Source organism: Oreochromis niloticus, linkage group LG11, assembly GCF_001858045.2.
Source record: "Oreochromis niloticus isolate F11D_XX linkage group LG11, O_niloticus_UMD_NMBU, whole genome shotgun sequence".
NCBI lineage: Eukaryota > Metazoa > Chordata > Actinopteri > Cichliformes > Cichlidae > Oreochromis > Oreochromis niloticus.
Genome location: NC_031976.2, coordinates 3,691,108 through 3,715,514, shown reverse-complemented (window position 1 = coordinate 3,715,514; position 24,407 = coordinate 3,691,108). Strand labels below are relative to the sequence as shown.

Here is a 24,407-nt window from a genome sequence, read left to right as displayed (position 1 = left end):
GCAAGAACATAAGATAATATTAACAAACACAAAACACTGGGTTGTCAGTCTCAGGACCATGACACCCTCAATGAGTCCAGCTGATGTCCTACCTACTTCTTTATTTTGCAAAGTTTTTGACACAATTGGGCCCTCTGTGGTCACACTGATAAACTGTTCCCTGATGTCTGGCTCTGTCCCCAGGTACTTTAAACAGGGTGTTATTCAACCTCTGCTGAAAAAGCCGAACCTGGATCCGACTCTTCAGTTGAGCTACAGACCCATCTCAAAACTTCCATTCCTTTCTAAAATATTAGAAAAAGTCGTTTGGTCCAAGGTAAAGAAGGCACTGGAGAAACATAGCATTCTTGATAAACTTCAGTCGGGATTCAGAAAGTCACACTCCACAGAAACTGCTCTCCTCAAAGTCACAAATGACCTTTTGATGGCCGCGGACAGAGGTGATTGCTCAATCCTTGTCCTATTGGACCTTAGCTTGGCCTTCGATACCGTTGATCATCAGATCTTAATTCACAGCTTAAATTATATGGTAAGGATATCTGGATCTGTTCTGAAATGGCTCATCTCATTTCTGGCAGATAGAACATTCTTAGGTGGGAAACTTTCGCTCAGTTGTAGCTAAATTGTCATGGGGAGTCCCGCAAGGTTCGGTTCTAAGCCCCCTATTGTTTTCATTATATATCCTTTAGGCCGTATCATTAGCAGCTTCAAAATTATTTCCTACCATCTGGATGCAGATGATATCCAATTATACATCTCCTTTAAACCCTGGGAATTAGACAAATTATCCACTCTAATGGACTGTCTTAAAGAGATTAACGGTTGGATGACAAACAATTTCTTGCAGATAAATGCAGACAAGACTGAGTGTTTGATCATTGCCCCAGAGAGTATCAAGCCCAAAATTAGTCAACGTCTGGGTCCTTTTTCATCGTCAATAAAAACTACCGCTCAGAATCTTGGGATAATTTTTTTTTTTTTTTTTTTTTTAATATATATATTTATTGAGATTTTTGATATAAGAAAAAACAAACAAGCAAAACAAACGAAAAAACAACAGACAACACAACAGCAAGGGCTAAAACACACAAATAAGACAAAAGTTTACACTGCAACAACGAAAATATTGCTTCAACACTGGCAATAAACAAAAATAAAACGCTAAGGTGGAAGGCTAAGTTATTGGTGATCGATCAAATAGGACTTTGTTTTAATACATGATCTAAAAATGGTTGCCACACATCAAAGAAATTACTAAGTTTGTCTGCTAATATATACCTAATTCTCTCCATATGTAGTAGAGCAGTCAGTTCTGTGAGCCACATTTTAAATTGAGGTACAATATCCGTCTTCCAAAGAGTCAAAATAATTTTTTTAGCAATTACCATTCCGAACAAAACTGTGGTTTGTGCAGCAGAGCTAAGGTGTAAAAGGGAAGAGGAAGATCCAAACAATGCAATTATTGGGTCCGGCTCTAATGTGCAATTATAGATATCAGAAAAACAGTTAAAAATATTCAACCAATAGTTATACAATTTGGGACAAGTCCAAAACAAATGAGTAAGAGAGCCTTCTCCAAGTTTACAACGATCGCATATCGAACTGATCTTGGGATAATTTTTGATCAACCTCTGTCTTTTGACGCTCATATCAAGTCTGTGACCCGCTCCTGCTTTTTTCATTTAAGAAACATTGCCAAACTCAGGGCTATTGTAGAACTGGAGATGCTTGTCCATGCCTTCATCTCCTCTCCTTTAGATTACTGTAACACACTCTTTTCTTGTCTGCCTAAGGCTTCCCTAAATCACCTCCAAGCGGTCCAAAATGCCGCAGCAAGGCTTTTATCCCACAGTCATAAATTCTCCCATATCACCCCTGTGTTAAAATCCTTGCACTGGCTTCTGGTTGGGTATAGATATCAGTTTAAAATCCTCACTCTTACATTCATGTCCCTACAAGGTGAGGCCCCCACTTATATCACTGAGCTTCTCCAACCGTACTCTCCATACCGGATCCTTAGGTCCACTGATAGTGGTCTTCTAACCATTCCACGGACCTGTTTGAAAATGAAGGGGGATTGTGCTTTTCAAACCCTGGCTCCAATATTGTGGAACAGTTTACCTCCCCCGCTACGCACCATCAACTCTGGTTTTGAGCTGTTTTTTAAAAGAAGCTACAATCTGTTTAGACAGGCATTTAGGTAATATTCATGTGTAGCAAACTGTTTTATTGGATATGCTACTATACCCTCTTTATACTGTTTTATTGTTTCGATTGATATGCTTTTATTCCCATGTGAAGTACTTGTGAATAACTTCCTGTTTTAAAAAGTGCTATATAAATAAATTTTACTTACTTACTTTTTACTTACTTTATATTACTGTCACTCGTATACTGCCACAATAGTATCATAAACTGAAATAATTACTGGTAATGATAATTATTCATTAAAATATTAGATACATTTTGAAAAATCTTAAAGTCTAAACCCTGTGTTGGGTCTGTTCCCACAAACCCCGCTAATTCTAGAGACTTATTCATCATGAATGAAAACAAGACAGTCAGCGATCGATCGATTACTTGCGCAAGGGAGGCCTCATCTATGTCCAGCATGGAAATGACCCCAAATCCGGCCTCCTCTCGCTGCCTTTTATTGAGAGACAGTTCACACAAAACACAGCAAAGCAACGCCCACATGGTTCTAAGGTATATGTATATGTGTGTGAACCTTTATATGTAAGTAGGAATGTGTGTGTGTGTGTGTGTGTGTGTGTGTGAGAGAGACCTCCTGCTGACCAAAGGGTCGTAAAAGCAGGAAGCTTACAACACAAGAAACAGATCTTTCAGATAGGATGTATCTACAATAAAACCTCCCCCAACACAAAGTGGTTAGAGGTGCTCAGGATCAAAGGAATGGCTTTGATAATACTGCTTGAACTAAGACTGTACAAATTTAAGAAACACAATGGCAACATTCAACAATTAGACCTAACATTTCCCCCCTTTTTGTCATTGTATATACTTAAATTTCAACTTATGCACCCTTTGTTTGGACAATGTCAGTGTAGATTTCATTTATACACAACTCCTCTTCATTCACCTTCTATCGATGCAAAAGTTCACAGTTAATACATGTAAGCAGTTAACCTGCTTCTCATTGATCTCATACACAGTAAACTACATCCTATACGTAAGCGAATCAGTGTCAACAGTCCAAAAACAGGAATTAATATTTTCAAAAGAAGATGCCACCAAGGACCAGACATTCACCAAGTTATCCAGCCTTGTGGTGCATCTATTCCTGTCGTGCGATTCATTGTATTCCTGCAAGTAAACAACTGAATGTAACAGTCAAACAAGAAGAATCAACATTCTCAAAAATCATATGTCACTACAATACAACTGTATACAGACATAGGCATTCAAACACATCAGTTGACTTTATTGTTTGTCCATGTGGCTCTCAGCTAACTTCAAAGCTGTAGCCTGGTCAACACCCTTCTTTATGACTCCTATCAACACCCCCAGATCTTCTCACTATAGGCATCCTGTGGGGGTTAGAGTCAACTGGTAAATTATCCGCATTTACAACTTCTCCTGTCCTGTTGTCACCACAGGAAAACCTTTGTAAAGGAAATTGGATCAAGGTGTTTTGATCTTCTTGGCTCACAACCTCAACCAGCTTAGAAGTGTTCATGATGTAAATGTAGACAAAAGGCTTCTCTGTTTGCATCCTTCTTGCAGAGGACACAAAGAATAGGTGACGTTGCTCAGATTTCATGGTAAATCTCCAACTTGGACTAATCCATTGCCCTTCATACACATAAGCAACTGGCCTATTTCCAGTTCATTTAGCTGTTCAATGTCCTGCAGCAAGTCAGATACTTGGAGTCGGACTAGCAGGTCTGTCGTACCAGAGCAGTTCACCTTCCCGGCTACTGGTGAATCAACCGTCCATTCAGGTTCAGAAGTTGAAAAGTTGGCAATGTTCCAAGTATGTTTACTCCTGGATGTGTTGCTACGGCAACCAACAAACTGTCTCACTCTCAGTGATGCTATATGGCCACAGTCCAGAAGAATGTGTAGACAGTGGCATCACAAGCATAACCACTGGTCTCGTTCTTTATGTGAGCGGTTGTGTTCACAAACTGCCACCAATAGTTGGTTGAAAACCCCATGTGGGTACTGGGTGTGGTTTGCTCTGTCCCAGTGCGCTCCTGTCATCCCACTCTGGGTCCACAGGCACAAGAAGGCGCACAGCACATTCCCAGCCATTCTGATGAGTACCTGTGGCTCAGTTGGTTTCTTCACCGGATTAAGACGAGGGGCCCTGGAGGCTTTGTACCCGGTCTTCCTACCTGTCGTCGTCAGCAGCATCCGATATGGACCTTCCCACCGTGGACTGGACCAGCACTTCCTCTCCATGGCCTTATTAACATCCAATCTCCAGACTTCAGACTCTGCTCCTGCGGAGAAACAGAATCATCTGGCAGATCATTTGTTCTCAAGACTTCTTTACTTTTAAACATTTTAAGCATCTAATCTGCTAATATGCTCTCTCTTCTGCTCTCCTATCATCACTACAGAAGACTAGAACTCTAAATGCTCTAACATATATAATCTCAACGAGTCAGACCATTCTCTGTTGGAGTAATCCTCATGTACATTCGTATACCTCCTAACTAATTCTACACAGTCTAACCATGTCCTGCGTGTCTCTTCCAAAGTCTTAACATTACTATTCCATTAGTTCTCTATCAACCCTGCACTTTGTGGGTGATATGAACAATGATGTTTTAGTGTTATCCCTAGATGTTGTGCCATTAATCTAATCACTTCATTTACAAAATGTGGACCATTATCACTATAAATGGTCTCGGGAATCCAGTGTTCCGGGATGATATTCTTACATATTGCTTTGGCAACCGAAATGGCATCTGCTTCCCTAGTTGGTACAATTTCTACCCACTTTGAAAAAGGACACACTATCACTAAACAGTACTTATAGTTATTACAGTTGGACAGTTCTATAATCCATGTGAATGATTTGTAATGGGTGACAGGGTCTGGGGAATTTCCCTCTCTTAGGTCTCAAATTACCCCGAGAATTGTGCTTGCAACATATCATACATGACCTGCAAAATTTTTTTTAAGGGTATTTAATCTTAAAGTATAAACTACTCATTATCTCCCTCCTGTTGCGACATGGCAAAGCCCATGGCGCAAAATAGCAGCAGTCTTATACAAATTCTAAGGCAGTATTGGTTTATCACACAGATAACAAACACCATCCTGCAAGCTCGCTCCTACTGTAAATCACAACTGTTTCCCTGCAGTAGATGAGTGGCCCTGCATGTCTACCAGTGCATCCCGCATAATAGCCAACGTCTGCTGGCGTTGCACTGCTAAAACGTTAACACCATGTTCTCCTAAAGTTGCCTCTTTCGCGATCTTATCTGCAAAAGCACTCCCTAATGCATCTGGATCTTTCCCTCACATGTGTGCTACACATTTACAAACGGCAATTCTACTGGGTAATAACACTGCCTCCAGCAGATTTTGCAAGAGTTTGGCATGTTCTACAGGTTTCCCTGTAGAGGCTGTCACACCTCATCTCACCCACTGTACCACGAAGAAATGTAATGTAGCAAATGCATACTGGCTATCAGTGTATATTGTAACATCTTATTTCTCTGCAGCTTTACACACTTCCGTTAAAGCTAGCATCTCTGCTACTCAAGCAAATATAAAACATGCTAGTTGTCCTGCACAGATAACTTTCTCACTATCTACTACAGTAAACCCGTTTTAGTTTGTCCCTCTACTATTGTAAAACTCAAACCATCAACAAACCAAACCTTTCCCTCACCAAGTGGCACATCTGTTAAGTCATCCCTCGGCTTACACTCCTTCTCTACGTGGTCTCTACACTCATGAGAAGTGGCCTCTTCTTTCGTTGGCAAAAGGTTTGACGGATTCAGAATTGTGCATCACTTTTTGGTAATATGTGGTTGTGAGAGTAACAGTAACATTAAAGACAAGTGTCTTGTAGGTGACAGAAATGTAATTTTAGCCTGCAGTAGTAGACATCTACCTCGTGTGGAACTAACAGTGTCAAAAAGGTGAAAAACTATATCCTGAAACATTGTACAGCTTAAGCTGCTGCACATACTGATCTCACGCATGGAGGTAAAGCACAAGCAACTAGAGCTAATCTTTTAGGATAGTAAGTTACTGGCTTCACTTGTGGAAAACGTGCTGTTAGTTATTTCACAGTCACCTGGCATTTGTGCTGTTCACAGAACCACAAGTCCATCGCTGGACCTCCTCTGCGCTGTCACTTATGGAGCCTGGCACGCTCCCTCAAATCCTCATGATTCAACGTTGCTGAAGATTTTAAAGGCAGAGCACGTCATACACCTTAGTTGTCTTCCTCAACGTCAACGTCGAAATTCTTTCATTTTATTTTAAGATTTTGCTGTGCAGCGTCTCCTCATGACGATCTCCTGGAAGCCCAGTAGCACAGCTCTCTGTGCTGAAGGTGATCTCTGATCCTCCTGAAGCCTCTCTCCAGGCCTCAGCTTCCATCTTGTGGATGATCCTCTCAGTCACTTCTCTCGTCATGGCATCTCACGACATCTGCAAATTAAAATGACACTCCTCTTGCCACATGGCTTCCGCCACGTGTCAACTCCCCAATGAGACATGTACAAGAATGTTGCACATTCTCCCTAAAACAATCTCCAGGGTTTGTCCGTTGGAGCAGCTTCACTCCAAGCTGTAACCCTGTGTAAAAACATTAGTCAGCAATTAAATGTTTAGCTTGTCTAACTCTCAGCTCCACCTGGAGCCTGTATCCTGGAAGACAAATCTGTTAAATCAAACTTCACATTTTCAACCGGCTATAGATCATATGAGTAATAAGGTATTCAGCATAAAAGACAAATATCATGTGCAGGTTTTCTCCAATCATTAAATCACTATTATTATCATAATTTGTCCCAAATCATGAATCATCCCAATTTATTCCACAATTTAATCGGTGACTTTCCTTAAGCAATGTCACTCCACTCATTTTATCACTGTGAGCTCAATAGTGGCCAGCTAATGAGCCCCACATTCAACTATTCTGTAACCACTGCACATTTGTTCAATTGTCACTTGTCTGTCTGTGCTGAATCCTTTACAAGCACTCTTAAAGGAAAACAAACATTAGCCAAACACACGTTCATCCTGGTGGTCAGGTGCCGGCCATCCAGATTCCAGAGATCAAGAAGGTCATAAAGTTAACACTCCGCTGTAAAAAGAAGTAACACTGGTTTCAAACAGTGTCACACTGTATTCACTTCTCCCTTGTAACATTCATATTTTCTCCACAACACAGTGTAATTTCATCATCAACACACAGCCTGTAACTACAGTTTTCTTCACACAAAATCTCAGTAATCCTGTGGTAGAAAAAACACATTAAGTTGTGTCCTGCTGTAAATCACATGATCAAATCACATGATTAACCATCTGCTGTAAAAAGGAATGTAAATGTTAGCGCTGCGCATTTGTATACACTCTTTCTCACAGTAATCTCTGTGAGCAACACAAAGTAGTTAATAACAAACCATGGTGAATTCACAGACAGAGAAAATTTTAAACTAAAAGGTTAAATCTGCAGAGTTCACATAGTCATGTGACCCAAGTTTCCTCCTGTGGTCTCCTTCTGCTCCTGCAACAGACACACAGAGATGCATCCACACCTTTGTCAGGTGGGGGTTAACTTCACACAATGGTGTTAAGTCAGTCAGTCTTGTCAGCTTTTGTCAGTCAGTTTTTCCCCATTTTTATGTGCTGACAGTAGAAGCTCTCGTGACGCAATAAGTTTCTACTGCCAGCAATGACGTCAATTCAAAAAAGAAAAATAATTTAGACTGGATTAAGTCGCTGAATCCTTTTTGGCAGGGACTTGTTTTCTGATTGTCCCAAATAAGTGGCTTTCTCCCAAGCCCATTTTAATCTTTTGGAGAAACTCACTTTTGCAACAGTTTTCTCGACGACGAGTCGTATAGCGCTTCTGTTCTAATCATGCAGATCTGCTCAAACAGAGATCTTCAAACGAAACCTTCAGTGCACCATGAAAGTAACAAAATAAAAAGAAATGAAAGAAAATAAAGGAAAGCAAGGAAAGAAAGGCCTTGTTTAAGTCATGACACGTGTTCTTCATGCCAGGGGGATAAATCGTAACAACCCATTTGGCAGGCTCAACTTAGTAACAAAAGACAAATCAACAGCTAGATCAATCTCAAACATTCATCCAATCAGCCACACACAACATACAGCATAACCCTGTTGTCTCATCACATAATAAGTTTCTTCTCATGTATCCAAATGTGTGCCATGGTAAAACTTCTTCACACACCAGAAACTCACAATCAGCTCACTCATTTAAAACCCCTCATCAGCATTCTGTTTTCCTCTATGATGCAGTCATCTGTCCTCCTATAATATTCAGTCCACTAGTCTATGTATCACTTTCATCTTACTAGTGACTTGGACAAGATGACAAACAGAATCTCATGCTTAAGATGCTGTCTGGTCTTCATGAGTATCATTTATTGTGTATGCATGTAGGGTTAGTATGGTTGATGTATTTTCTGTATGTTTTTGTGTTCCTCTCATCACATTTCATTATTCTCATCACTGCTTAAAACCACACACATCTCTCTCTCTCTCTCTCTCTTTTTTAAACTGTTCTTCTCTCCAAAACAGAAAGTAGCATTATAGCTGTTTCAGGCTGAGAAACACCAAACACTCTTCGTGCTATCATTCACCACGCAACTTATGTTATTTCTTTGTCCACTGGGCAGGTGACCTGCAGAATCACGTCTGCCCCAGCTGGATACCTTTTCACACACACCGTGACGTCAGACACGCTCACACTCACTTCTGCTTAGAGCACAATTTCACTTCATTCATCAATGATCCACACACCACGTGCTGCCCAATAAAACTTTGCAGTGTATTTCATTCTCTTTCAAGGCAGACTTAAACACCATATGTTTTTTTTTTCTGTTGTGTCAGGGATGGATATGTGGTTGCAACGTTTATGTTCACTTTCTTTCCTTTCTGTCTCCTCTCCTGCCTAGTCTGTTTTGGACTCAACGCTGCTCCTAATGCCTCGCCATACTCAGCCTTTAGTCTCTCCTCCACCTCTGCCTCTGCTCTCTCTTCTCTTTTGAGCCTGCTCCAGCCACAACTTAGCGACTGCTAACTGCAATTCCTTCCTCTGCTTAGCTGTCCCTGTTTTACCTGCTGCACTTAGTTATTCTTTCTACAAGCATTTTACACTGAACTTCCACTAATATCCCTTCAAATCCATATTTCTTACACCAACAACTTACATACTGCATGCTGCCCGGTGAATATTTCTCCATAAATTTTACATCCCCTTCTAAGGCAGCCTTACACATTTTATTCTCACACAAGACAACAATCAGCCACACTCACGCAGACCACGTCTGGCCCGCACACACACAACATAGGTATGGCAAGCCATTAGTGCCAAAATTCACCACTTTTCTAACCCGTTTGATTAAGAAACGGCGTAAAAAACGCCGTTTAATTTTTCAAAACGCCGAAAAAAACGGCGTTCTGTTTCGACAGACGCCGTTTTTTCCGACTCTCACATGGCGCCCTGAACGCACCATCTGAGTGACGTAAAAAGCGGCGTTCAAAGACAGACGGAAACGCCGTTTTTTCCGCCACTCGGCAGAAAACGCCGTTCAAAGATGCATAAAAACGGCGTTTTTTACGGCGTTCTGTGCCAGCTGTAACGGCGTTTAAAACGGCGTTTTATTGAAATTATGCAGGGCACTCCCCATGGTTCCCTCATCCAATTACTTTCAACTCATTTCACCCAATCAAAGAAGAGGAAGTGCAGACCACACTAATGCATCACCGATTCACCTTGCTGCTAAGTGATTGCCTATTCAGTACCAGTGCTTGTCACAGTATTGACTTGTATTATAATCCCACTATGCATTTTGATGTGGTTAAGGCATGATCAAGCAAACAAACGACAGAATACTTTTTCTGAAACCTTAACTGTGGTACCTGTTATGGCAGCTAACAGGTAATGAGCAGAGCTAGCTCTGCTAATTTCTGAGCTTCTTTCTTATTTTCCTCTTTACTTCTCTTAACCTTTAACTTATGTCTTAGCAATCAGATTCTGCCGTCATGCATTACCGCTCCGTGCTAGTTATGTTGACTTTTCTCTTCTTTTGTCTTCTCTTTTTTCACCCGTATTTAGACACTCGGCGCATGGCTCCTTTGTTTACGTTAGGGATCAGCTGTTAGCGCTGCCCCTGCAGCTGCGCTACCAGCAGACAGACCCTACGTCCCCAGTGAGGGAAGAGACGGGGGTGATGTCTCCCGAGAAGGACACCTTACACACCATCTCTCCTTCCTGTAATCACTGTAAACGTGAGATCGCTCCCTGATATGATTGAGGAGCTAATGACGCTAACCCGGTCACAGTGGCAGTACCCCGACACTGCCCGGTACTCCCTCTGTGAGTAGGCTGCCCGGCTTCCAGCTGCTGCGGCCGGACAAGACGAGAGACAGCGGTGAGAGGAAAGGAGGGGGACTGGGCAGTGTTTGTTAAAGACAGCTGTGGTATCCCTGGGCACATTGCTGTGAAAGAACAACTCTGCAACAGAGACATTGAGCTAATAGCCGTTAGCATCCGTGGAGGCAGCCTGTGACTCTCTGTGGTCCGCAGACTGCAGACGCAATCTCCGAGAGCTCTTCTTCTAATATCAGGGGACTTTAATCATGTCTCGCTGGACTCCACACTGCCCACCTTCACCCAGTATGTGACCTGCCCCACCGTAGGCAATAAAACATTGTACTTAATGTATGCCAATGAAAAAGTGGCATACAGTTCATCACCTCTCCCTGCCCAGGGAAGATCTGATCGTAACCTAGTGCGCCTTCTCCCTGTGCGCAGCCCTTAGTGTGCAGGGATGGTCCGCGGAGGGCATATAAATAAATAATAAAAGCAAATAAATGACAGTATGCTTTTTCTGTAACAAACGGAGACCTTTTATCAAAATACCGTTTTACTCAGTTTAAAGTAATACCACTGTATAATAGCCTTAAATTGTAATGGCACCCCCTGCCCTCCATCCAGGACCTGCATCTTTCAAGAACCAGGAAACAGGCATGGAAAATCATCAGACCCCTCACATCCTGGACATAGACTTATTGACCCACTGCCCTCTGGTAGACAATATAGAAGCCCGCAAACCAGGACCACCTGACACAGGAACATTTTCTTTCCCCTCGCCATCTCCCTCCTAAGTGGTTGAACTGTCACACTGCTAGACTGCAACTGCACTCTTTGGTATTAACTTCTGTAAACCTGTAATTTCTGTATAAAAGAATTAGATTGTGTATTATATTGTTAGTTTATACACCTGTGTGCATGTGTATTTATGTATGTCCATACACATAGATGGATTGTGTTTTACATTTTTGTACTTGAGAGACGCCCTCAATTGGAACCTAATTCCTTGTATGTGTTTGCGCATATACTTTGCCAATTAATGCGATTCTGATTACGAGGTATTTCCCTCTGGATGGCACACACGAGTAAATTAAGTAGAAAAAATGTCATGTGTATAGCCTCTTTTAAAATTGTTTTTGGAAACCACAAGAAGAGAAATATGTGGCATTCCCTTATGTCATTTTACATCTTCACTGTCAGTAGACAGTTGTGAACATATTTTGATGTGGCTTTTTTCCCTTAACTCAATAGACCTGGCAGACATTCTACAAAGATAACTCTCTTCCTCTGCTTCAAGCTCTTTGGTTTAAGCAGCTAAAGGGGAGTTAATTTTCTTCTTCCGACTTAGTGCATTGAAGGTATCTTGAAGTTAGTCACTTCAAATCTCACCTTTTCCCCTTATTTTTCAGAGATTACAAGTTCATGTGTGACATTTATTAAAACCACCCTGTAGCTAAAATTAAAAACAAACACTGTAGAAGCACTGGTGGCTGTGTCCTTTGTGCACACACATTAGGGAAAATGAAAAACATTCATTTTTAGAGTGTTTGATCTATAAACATGTACCACTGTGTAATCCCGTTTTTGGATGAACTGAGGTTTAAAAATATAGGCTATAAAGCGACTGTTCATTTCAGCGATATTGGTTCCTTATCAGCAGAGTCAGACAGCATGAATATGATGAGGCTTGTAGAGATGACAGTAGGCAAGCAGACAAGTTTCTTGAGGTTGGGCTGAATGAACCTAGAACACAGGGAGAAACCTAAACAAGCAGAAGGAACTGTAGCTAAATATATTGTCATGTACAGCCAAATGACTGTAATAAAGTAGGTAAGCCGTGACCATAGAAAAAGCAAAGCAATCACTGGATTGACTGTCCGAATTGCTACACACTTTTTAAGCATCGTTCACCAACTGAGTCTAACAAATCATTTTCTTTACTTTGATAATTACAGTTAGTGCCTTATGTATAAAATATGATTTTAATACCAGTGTTCATTATCTTGATGTTATTTTTTGCAAAAAACACTAGCTTTACAGCCATCATCTCTTACATAATTCTACCACATTTACATAATTCACTACAAAGTTTATGTGAAACTATATAAATGTAAAATTAGGCAGAAGTCTTAAATGTTTCCATAGAACTCCCCCTCGAACAATTTAACAAAAATGATATCACGGTCAGCACTGACACATGTTCAGAGTCCTCAAATTGATTTTTAACCAGGTTATAGTCAAAGGCCAGGTGCCAATCTCAGAGTTAACACCAAAGTTTAAAGTCAGTTTGTTAAAACTGCTTTGTTCTCGAAAGCAGTAACATTAATTCATAACTTTTAAGTGTGAGTTGAGCTGATTCTTGAGTTCTTGGTTTGCGAACAGATGAGGGTAAATTCATTGAACCATTTACCTGGACTTAAGCACATAATTGTACTACATAGCCCTCGTCAATGGAACCTAATGCCAGTATTTGACAGTAACAGGTAAGCCTCAACTTTAATTTGTAAACAGACAAGACACCATGAGAACTGACACTACAATCTTTTATTTTACAAAAGTCAGTGTCTTTTAGTTCAAAGTTTGTTTGGCATCTATTGTACATCTTGAAAAACAATAAAGAAATTTAAAAAAAAAAAAAAAAAAAAAAACCCACACTCTATGCAGTGTACTATAATTGAACATAAACAACAATCTTTCTAGATGAATTGTCATTTGAACTATTTCCTGGAAACTTTCTGAACACCACTTATTTTGCATGGCTTGATGCATGCATACCCCAGTTGTCTTAACTGGACTATAAATATAACTATATACACAATGAACAGTCATTTGTAAAAACAATTTTAAAATGTTTAATCTTTAAGAAGCCTGAGTGCCAGGAGCAATCCCCTTTAAGATCCCACTTAAGAACACAATAACAACTTCATCCCAAAAGCCCACAGGTTTTAACCCCAGCTTCCCAGCATCAGTTCATGTATGCAGCTACACCTTTCCAAATCCCAGGGATCCTTTTAATGCATCGTTCATAAGATCTTTAAATTGATCTTCATCTGCAACACCTCTTGGGAGATACAGGGATAAGCTGCACGTTGATGCGTATGGGATGCGCCGCATCCCTGACTCCTGATCGTAAAAGTCTATGTTGCAGGACTGTGGGAACCCCAGTGGTGGAAGCAAGTCAGCCCCAGTTATAAAGACCAGCAGCTCCTCAAACGTGTGGTCCACCTCTTGCTCTGTTAAAATACATACAACTGTTAAATAAGGTGCAATGTGTAGATTTATAATCAGTTACACCCCGACTGCATAGTAGAGCAGTTAAGTTAATGACTATTTTGGAGTCAAAAACAGGTTGTTAGGCAAACCCAATATTGCAAGCATTGTATTAAAAATAAATAAATACTCAAAGCAATCCTGCCCTCCTAAGACAGGAAATTAATTTTGGTCCTCCGAGTCAGACCTATATGTCAAGGACTGTTTTTGCAATGTGTATGTTTGTTTTGTTTTTTTAAGTTATTCATTCTGTCCTTGCAAGAGTACATTGGCTTTCTAGTGATGTCACATTTGCGTGGGTGTTGTCATTGCACCACTCGATTACCCTAGGACACTAATATACAGGAGGTTTCGTTATAGTCAATGGAATACCTGAAGCTTCAATTTAGGCAGTGCATCTAATTAACAAATGACCGTTGTCTCAAAGAGACAGAATAACACAATTTGAAAGGTGAGACCTGTCTTAAACACTGCAAACACACTTCCTTAATCTCAGATGTGCTAATACAGTGGAATCATAAATTTTACTAATTTAAATACAAATATTTTAGTGTTAAGAGAAGTTTGTGGTCATGTAATAAAATTAGTGTTAACAGAAATCACAATGAAAATCAAATTACATCCTATCAGTCTCAACAACCAAGATCTGGTAGAAATGACAGAAGAAATAATCTTCCAAAATATTTGTAGGTCGTTTCCTTTAAAATAACTTACCTAAAAGGTAAAATAATCAAAAACTTCCCCATATGCTGTAAGAATGTGTGGATTTTGCAAAGTTCAAAGGTTTCATTGCACCCAAGTGTTGTTTAGATTTAGTTGTCTGTATTTGTATTGTGGACACTGTATTTAACATGAGATGCCTGAAGCAATTCAAACAGAACCAAGACATGTGTTGTATTCTATGTACTCACCCTGAATGGCCATAAGCCACCATTCCCACTGAAAGATGGTGGCTTCCTCTTCTTCACGTCTGTTACTTCCAGCTGGACTCCATCCAATGGTGAAGAGATCCTGGAAGCTGTTCCTTGTAAGTTTATTTCCTGCATTTGTAAATACAGGAAGGAACTGCTTCCAGCATCTCTTCACCATTTGCCAGAACTGACCACACGAGTCCATACCGGCAACAAACTGTTGAATCATGCTGGCAACCCTGTTGACCACAGATTGTACTCTCAATTCATACCACATAGCAAAACAGTCAAACAAAACAGAAAAAGGCTTGTTTTGTCAATTTCAACACTACCTTAACTGCAATATCAATTCAGCAGATTGATTTGTTTAAGTGTTAACTATTAGGGGGAACACAATGGGAAGACGAGCACTGACCAGCAAACTACTTTGTAATTTTCTAACAAATTCTCACCTGTGAAACGCAAAATGAGATACAATCTCGCCCCTTATCCTCTTAACATCAAGTAGTGTGGCAGTGTAGATGTCAGGGATACCACAGCCTGCAATCCAGTCCCCAAGGTGACTTTTCAAGTCTGCCAGGTCTTCTGGGGTGCTGCAGTTGGAAACCTTGAAAATCAGGCAGCTCCATAAATACATACGTTTGAAGCATTCACTAGTTGACTTACATTTGAGACATTCAACTGATGAGTCAAGCTATGCATTGTGTTTCACTGAATTTAATTACACCTCAGCATGTACACAGCTTTACCTTTTCTATGTTCTGTTTAATGTCTTCGTCCATGAAGACCTCGACATCAAAGTCATCAAGAGATGTCTTCTGGCCACACATCATACAGAACAGGTGTCTATTGATACACCGTGGCCCTGGCCCATTGTGTGCTATCGACCAAGCAATCAGTTTACCAGCCGTATAAAACTTGTTGCTCGACAGCAACTGCTGGCTATAACTGAACAGCAGACTGCCAGGCTTCCCCTCAAAAATCCCTAGGGAATTCTGAGTTTCGACCATAAGTAAGCTGCAGGAAAAGGTAGAAAAAAAAATTGAGTCAAATTGTGATTTCATCTTTGCAATAACAACAAAAAACACATTCACACATTCTATTATTGTGTGGGAGAGATGGGACTTTTGCTTACCGAAAAATTCCCGCCTTGGGCCTCCATAATCATCGGCCATTTCACCAACGAATTCAATGTTTGGCAATTTATGCCAGGCAAAATATGACTTCGAAAGTGCCATGCAGGCACTATGTAGGATTTTCCTTCGTCGGGCTATTACTGTACAATAATTGCTGGTGTCAAGATGCGTTTCCTGGAAATCTTTCAGGACAGTAGCAAGGTCCATCTCATCCTGAAGGAGGGGGGTGGGAGAGAGAGAGAGAGAGAGAGAGAGAGAGAGAGCGAGAGCGGTCACGACTACATAAAAACATCCACAGCAGTTCTGGCGGTGTTGTTCATGACACATACATGTGAATCATTTTGTTCAGGGGAAGCCAGGACAGCCTCATCCAGGTCTGATACTTCTGACTCTGCAGAGTCGATGTAAAACTCTTCCCTAAACAGAACACAAATGCATTTGATTTTTTAATATCATGTATACATATTGAAATGTATTGACTCATCTGATAATGTGAAATCAGATTCTTTTACTGTACAGATACAGCCACTTAAAATGGCCACGTGGTCCTTGATTACATGTGTTGGAGCATTTGTATTTTAACAAATTTCAAAATATTAAAATGTAAAGTTTTGTTAGTTTACTTCTATTTTGGGGTTAATTAATTTTTTTATTTGTAGGTTAATACTCACTTCATCGTTTTGTTGTTTATCTTGTCAAGTCAGCCAGGAAGAACTTCAGGGCCATTTTTGATAAATTAAGAGACTGGTATAGGACCAGCATGCACTGGGATAGGCCAATGGTTTTGTGTGTTTTTTTTGTTTTGTTTTTAAATTTGAGACAAGCAGCATGAAGCAACAAAAATAGATCTTGTTATTGGTTTACAAACTGGATCAATAAACTATACAATGCAACTTCAAGTTTGGACAGTGCAGTTTTGCCTGCGTACAAAAGATTATCACAGGGCAGCAGTGTCTTCTGTATATTTTTTGTTAGATGTTTTGGGAAACATAAGGAACTGCCACTACAGTGTCCATTTATGGAATTACACTGAAATTTGTAAACACAGAACTGTTTACTGGGAATACTTTGGGTGATCTGTAGTTCCAAGTGTCTGAATGGTCAGGCTGACTAAAGTGTTATCGATGCATTGTCAGCAATTAAAAATGCCAATATCACGACATCAACAAATCTCAAAAATGTGAAAAGGCAAAACAAACAAAATGAGGCAATTAAACCATTGGTCTATAGTCAGAGTACATAAATGTACTCCGTTCAATACATGCAACCTTTAAATTTTTAATTTTTGCTGGTCTCACCCGTTATATTGTACTTATAAAACACACACCATAGGTAAATAGACAATAAGTTACAGTTTACACTTCAGTTTTGGCATGTTATTCATCAACTACCACTTGCCTGTTAACCTCTGGTTCCTGGAGACCAGGCCTACTAGAATTAGCTGTATGGTTTTCATGCAGACCACTGCAAAGGAATAGCAGTAATATTTAATAACAGGAACAGGACCCCAACGCAGATATTTCTTGATCTAGACTACACAAAATGATCCAAGTTATAATAATGAGAATTAGTTTGTACAACAGTTTTACCAAAAAATAAAATTTGTGCAATATTTAAGATTAAAATTCCAACTCATAAACAAACAGTGCCATTTACCTGATAACCTCTGGCTCCTGTACATTGTGCCTGCCATGGTCAGGTGTCTCTGTGTCATGCAGCACACTGCAATATGGTAAATATTGATGAGGAGAGGGTGTAATGCATTTATAGTGCTACAGTCCAAAGGCAGTGGTCAAACACTTACATTGCCATTTCAGACTGCACCACTTCACCAGTTGAGTCGTCATTGGCTTCTGTAATCTAAAACAGTATTAAAATATAAATGAAACTGAACAACAAATGAAAAAAAAGAAAGGTTAAGGACATTACAAAAGAATGAAAAACCCAGAACACCAAAACCCAGGAAACTGGGATTACAATAACAAAATGAAAAAATATAAATCTTTACACACAATTGTTTTATGAAAGATGCACATCAGCCCATAAACAACAAAAAACCGTTAGACCACAGTTCAAGCTTGCTCTACTGCATTTCTGTTATTAACAGTGACTCAACTGACGGGGCACTATGCCATCTGGCATAGTGATCAGATGAATGTCTTAAATCCTTTGGGGAAATCACAGCATTTACTATTCTGAGCAGTGACATGTTAAGATGGCTTATACAATATTAGGGTGACTGGAGAGCCACTGAGTTACAGTAATAGTGACAATTATGCCACATCAGCCACCCCAGTGGAACATTTGAATACCTTTGGACGGATATAAAGATTGGAGCGACCCAGTAGGTTTCTTGCTCTAATTTCTTGGGGCGTCTCCTCTTCAAGAGGAAGAATGAGCCGCTGTCCGTTCACTTTGCATAGATCGAACTGCAAAGGTATGTCTGCAATATTGTCCCGTAGTGCCTGCCTGAATTCAGCGGCATTTAGGTTTACAGGAACGACCACCCGAGTAGCAGGAGTGGCATCTGTAAACAAATTTAAACCAAGTTAGCTGGTAATGTTATTTAGAACTTCCCTAAAACAGAAAAGGGTAAATTGTCACATTGTAGTGTCTCCACATCAATTTATTGGTGCAAGGAAATAAAGATTACAAAGGTGCTAAATCTCTAATGCCAAATTCTACAATTTGTAAACAAATGACACCATGATGCAATTTTTTGAAAACCATCACTCCAAATAATTAATCTTAAAATAGAGATTACCCCTATGAGATCGGTAGTGGGTCAGTGTCGGATTCCTTAGTACTGACACCTTAAACGTTAACTGGCGATGTCTGGTTCTCCCGCCTCTTGGCCTGCGCACTGGTCCACCCCCGTGCTGTTGGCGGAAAACTCCAAAGCTATCATTAGACCATGAGATAAGTTAAGTCACAAACTAATATGACACAGAGACCCCCCCCCAACAAAACAAAACAAAACACCACACACTCCGAGTAAGGCATGAATGTTCAACATATCGGTGTTTATTGCATGCATTTTCCGATTGTCTGGCAAATTAAATGCTCCCAGAAAACGTGGGATATGCTACATTTATAAACTAAAATCCTTATGCATAAATGCATATAAGAGGGATTAAAATGACTGTCATTTGAAATCGTCAACCTAGGAGAGACTTTTATGATTACAGAATTTGTTAAATGCTGTGGATTGAATTGTAACAGATAATTAGTAAACGAGCAATTTATTATTTAAAAACGTAAGGTTTTTTTTTTTTGGCAAGAACAAAAAGGCGCAAAGCTAGAAGCTTGCCAATATAGTAACCACCACCAAAGCGTTTCACCTTTGTAGAAGAGAAGTCCCTCTTCACCGTCATCTTGATTCAGTAGCCGGTTAAATTGGGCATTCATTCTGTCTCTGATATCATTGACTCTCCGTCGAAACGCAGCGGTACGTTCAGACATGATTGTCCATAAAAAGTCCGCCAAAAGGCTGGGCAGATATATATAGCATCCCGAAAATTCAAAGTACGGCGGGAGAAGGTACATTGTTCGTGATTGGATCGGCAAGACTGAACTTTTTTTTTTAATCCACCCCTTAACACAACCTGTGATCCGAATTTGTGGTAACCAATCACAGTCAACCTCATATTTGTGTTGTCTCAATCAAGCTATGTGCGACAAACTACATTCAAGTGAATGGATGCGAAATCTCTGCACCAACAAAAAAACACCACATTTGACTGCAAGTACCCTAGTTAATCTCAATTACTGTTTGACTTTGCTACCTAAAGCTAAGCCATGATTCTGAAACATTACTTTGTCCTTTTAAGCGCATGTTACATGTTAGCTTTGTAGTAAGTGAAAAAAAAAAGTCATGCTAACCTTGGTCCGTTAGGAATGTTGCCAACATGCCATTTTAGGTGAGGCATGTTAATAAGTCTTTAATATGTTACTTCATTTGCCACTTTATATTATTGAAATACGGTTTTATCACACTTGTTACATTAGCCGGATTAGGCTACATTGTACTGCACTGTAGGGACTTTGTAATAATGTTGATTTAATGTTGTTTTTGTCATTGATATTTGATCTATTTGTAGTTGACCAGGTGACAACAACTACGTTGAAAAACAACAACCAACGTCTATTTATAGATGACCAGAGATCAAAGCTGCGATCATCCAAAGAGCCTCTTTCAGTGGTAAATCCCTACAGGTCACCATAAAAAAAAGCCATTGATTTGTAGTTGAGCGTTAAGTTACTGAGCGGGTATAAAGTACCGGAGAAAATAGATTGGTGTTCTTTTGTTATCACTGATTTATGGTCTAGTTACAGTTCAACAGCTTTAATAAATCATGTCTACTTGCAATGTATGTATAGTTGACCGGGAAATTAAAGCAGCGATCACTTGGACTATTCCTAGCACCCCCCTCACAGTGGTACATCCCTTCAGGTAACCATTCACAAGTCTTGTACAGTAGAGCGGGACATTACAGTTACTCTCAGCGGAATTCACTGGAGAAGGCATAAGTTCATGCACTGCACTGGCCTGCACCACGATTATAAGGTAAGAATGAATTTAATTCTATTCGTTATTTCCAGTACAGTAATAGATTCGTTAAGTTTCGGACAAAATGTAGGAGCCCGAAATTGTATCTACTTTCATCTTACAGTCCGGCAACAAAGAACACATTTCGTTTTATACTTTTGTTATATTCAGTTACAGAGCTAGCCTAACGCTTCGAGGGTTTCTTTAGCCTTGCCGTCGCCTCGGCCACCATTGACCCAGACTGTCGCTCTGTGGTTGCTTTTTTGCATAGTACTAAAAAAAGCAAATCTGTGATATATGGTAGGTAAACGTAAAGGTAACTGTATAATGTGTTCAATGACTTTGTTACTTTTGATGATTGGAGAGCACCCGCTTCAATTTGCACATGAAAACTTTAGACTCAGTTCGATTGCTCACGCGGCATGCCCACGTGACTTTACGTCGCATGCTCACCGGAAAAATCAATGCGCAATTACGTGGCTCTAATGATGGTGAGGTTGTACGTAGGTGCTGCATATAATACAGTATGTTCAGTGGGAGAAACTTAGTCATTTAACTCTACAGCCGAGTAATTATCCAAGAGCCTTTTTCTAGTAAGCGGGATTAACAGACTGTCAAACCATGAAGTCATAGTGCAACACCAAGTTGCAATTTCAGTAAACTCATCTGAATTAGATCGTGACAGATGTTCCGAATTTTCAGCTTTTGATGTCCACCCTGATAAGCACGCATGTGCCTTTTAAACGCATGTATAGTTGTATCTACAATACCAGGATTTAGTAATACAGTGGTGTATACAAAGAGCCACATGAGACTGTTAAGCTATCATTAAACCCGACACTGCAGACTGAAAGACAAACTCCATGAACTGAAAACTGACCTTAAATATGAGTGCAGCAAATCCGCAGTGAAGCGAGATAATAATATTGATTTTTTTTTTTTAAAGTTCCAAGAATCCAAAACTAATGTACAGGAAGCCACAAGGTAGACAAACAAAGTGTACAACTTGAAACAGAACAACAGAGTGAAAAGCTGGGGGCTTAAATACTTGCGCAAGTTGATTAGGGAGAGAGGACGCAGCTGGGAAAACAAGACACAGGTGAATTGAATCAAACAAGTATGACCAGTGGAAGCAAAAGCAAGTGCACAAAAGACTAGACGTCAACAATATAAAGTACTAGTAACCAACTAAAGATAGGACACAGAAATGCAGACTTTGCACTAGGAACACAGAATGGCAGCCTCAAAGAGTAAAGAAATGAATAAACAACAGTATATGCAGAAAATAAAAAATAAAGTTAAAGACAGCGTGGTTTTCAAGAACCCAGAGTACGATACAAAAATGTCATTTTATTCAAGTGAACAAAACAATGTAGACATGTTCATTTTTTTAATAAGTTGGAAAAAAATAAAACTAATGACAGCATTTAAAATAAACAAGATGAATAACATAGATGGGAACATTTGAAAATGGAATTGTAACGTTATCAAACTGATTTTTCAGATATGCAGAGTAGAAGATGTGGAGATCAAATTTTTAACTTGGGTGTGTATTTGAAATATGAAAATATTGGTTGACATCGTTGACATACTGTTATTAAAGATAGGAATATGTATGAAGAGTAGATTCAAAAGCTGTATAACAGAACTATAACCTGTTAGAATCTGACATTATTTCAGATGTATTCTGTAACTGTTCACAGTCTCAATACTGTGACAGAGTGTTTCCAAAAGTGCTCAGTCACAATTTTCAGAAGACTAACATGGAATTTTTGATTTATTTAAATATATAAACCTGTTGAAAGTAATAATTTAAATTTTTGTCTTTGTAGGATCACAGTAATGTATAGATTTCTAATACAGTCCAAGTTTGTCCACGAAAAAACACCAGCAAGCAGGGTATGTCCTACAACAGGGGTGTCCAAACTTTTTTCGCTGAGGGCCACATACATAAAAATATAGGAGGGCTGGGCCACTTACTAGAAATTAGGTATATAACCTTAATTGTAGCATATTAAAGTTAGAAAAATCATTTAAAAGTGGTCAAATGTGTTATATTGTTAAATATAATTCATCACAGCTTTCCATAAATGGATCTTTATTGATTTATTCAGAAAAAACTTTGGTAGCTCATTCTCAGAACAGCAGCCTCAGATTTCTTCTTAGACAGAAGATTTACAGCACAGAGAAAAAACAACAAAGGGGAAAATAGGACGGGTACATTTCAAGTTTGTTATTTACGTTATTAGGCTTAGCAAAACATCTATTAACGTTCGTTTGAAACGATTATCAACATTAACAGACTGAACTGGACTTAATAACACGAGTCCATATAATTTTAGTAAGTATTATTCTGGTGAGTATAAGCTGCGCTGGGTATGTAAATCGGGCCATCCAGCTGCAGTGCTGATCATACGCCACTCGTGCCAAAAATCCGGACAAATGTCACTTGATCAAGGAGCCGATCTGCATCAGATGAGATCAGCTGACTTTGCGTGTGCGTGCGCTGTGCACAGCGGTGTGTACTCTGTGTGTTAACAAGAAAAACGCATATAAGAAAGTGGTGCGCAAAAGCAGGGTAGTGACAGAATTGATGCGCATTATTGATATTTGAAGCATGTGTACCTGCATATTAACACACGGGTACTGTGGAATATATTTTTTACTCACCTAAAGTGCTCGTGCTCTCGTCCACTCCCGCAAAAAAAAATTAGCAGCTGTGCGGTGTCTGTGGCATCGGTGCTCTCATCGCATGCGATGGAGTAAAAATCAAAAGCACAGCTTTATCAGACAGTTACAGTTTAATGTTGGCTGACAGTCTTCAGTTAGTCGCACAACTGTATTTCTGGACATGCTGACGTTGTTGAAGTCCTGCACTTTTTCCGGGCACATTATTTCGGTGACTTTAACGAGGCCGTGTTTTATGAGGTCTCCATCTGAAAAAGGCTTGCCATGTCCTGCGATGAGTTGGGCGACCTCATAGCTGCTATTGGAGCCTTTTCCTGGACAATTTGAGCACCAAAAAAATACTGTTGCTGACCCCGCAGGATAGCTACCCTTTGCTTTAATTTCTGCTCTCGCTCAGCACCAGTGTAGGATGCATAGGCCTGATGTTTGGTTTCATAATGACGTCGTACATTATACTCTTTCATAACTGCCACAGTTTCAGTGCAGATCAAACAGACACACGTCCCCTTGAATTCTTTGAAGAAATATTCACTCTCCCACCGTGTCTGAAATTTTCTGCACTCACTTTCTACCTTTGGCTTCTTTGGTTCTGCCATGTTTAGTAACTTGGGGTAAGTTTCTTCTGTGATTGTCCTTTTTGGTAGAGCAACTGCCTTGATCAACAGCAGCTCCCCTGGTGTTAAACTAAGAAGTGCAATACACTCAAGCAAAAGTTGAAGTGCGGGCCATTTTCGATTCTATTTATAAAATTACTTGAGGGCCAATTAAAACTGGACCGCGGGCCGCAATTGGCCCGCGGGCCGGACTTTGGACATGCCTGTCCTACAACTATCGTATCACTGTAAATGACTAAGACTATAATCGAACTCTCTTCCTTAAACAACAAGAAACATGAAGTGTACTCAGGAGCAGATTCGAGCGCAGGCTCAGAGTGAAGTTAACAGAAAACGTTCTTTACATCATAACCATCATCATCATCATCATCATCATTTATATAGCACTTTAAAAACACACCTGGTAGACCAAAGTGCTGTACATAGAAATAGAAATATAGTAATAAAATAGAAAAAACAGACAAGTATGTGTATGTGGTGCAAAAGGTAAAATTAAAAACAAGGCTAGAATGCATGAATGTTAACTTTGAGTTCTACAACTAGGAGCAAAATGCTATGAACATGGACTACGGTAGTTCATACTAGAGGGAACAGTAACATGATCTGTGGCTGCCAGAGCTTGGCAAGTGAAACAGTGGTGTGAGAGTTAATGGTGGAGCGGCACTGTGCGACCCATTTTGT

At 39.8% G+C, this 24,407-nt stretch overlaps 2 protein-coding genes and 1 long non-coding RNA gene across 4 annotated transcripts in view; 1 reads left to right on the top strand and 2 right to left on the bottom strand.

Annotated features, from left to right (window-relative positions):
* The window catches only part of LOC109204193 (uncharacterized), a 242,564-nt gene that overhangs the window by 114,408 nt on the left and 103,749 nt on the right, over positions 1-24,407 (bottom strand). The window lies entirely within an intron of this gene.
* LOC102075595 (uncharacterized) lies at positions 9,549-10,602 on the top strand. Its single transcript, XR_268046.4, has 2 exons — positions 9,549-10,123; positions 10,301-10,602. It is a non-coding gene; the product is annotated as an uncharacterized LOC102075595 (long non-coding RNA).
* LOC109200316 (G2/M phase-specific E3 ubiquitin-protein ligase-like) lies at positions 10,480-15,779 on the bottom strand. Its single transcript, XM_019355828.2, has 4 exons — positions 15,489-15,779; positions 15,192-15,346; positions 14,740-14,978; positions 10,480-13,791 (listed from the first exon to the last, which is right to left on the bottom strand). Exons 1-4 carry the CDS (start codon positions 15,747-15,749, stop codon positions 13,541-13,543), a joined length of 906 nt encoding a protein of 301 aa, XP_019211373.1. The 5' UTR covers positions 15,750-15,779; the 3' UTR covers positions 10,480-13,540.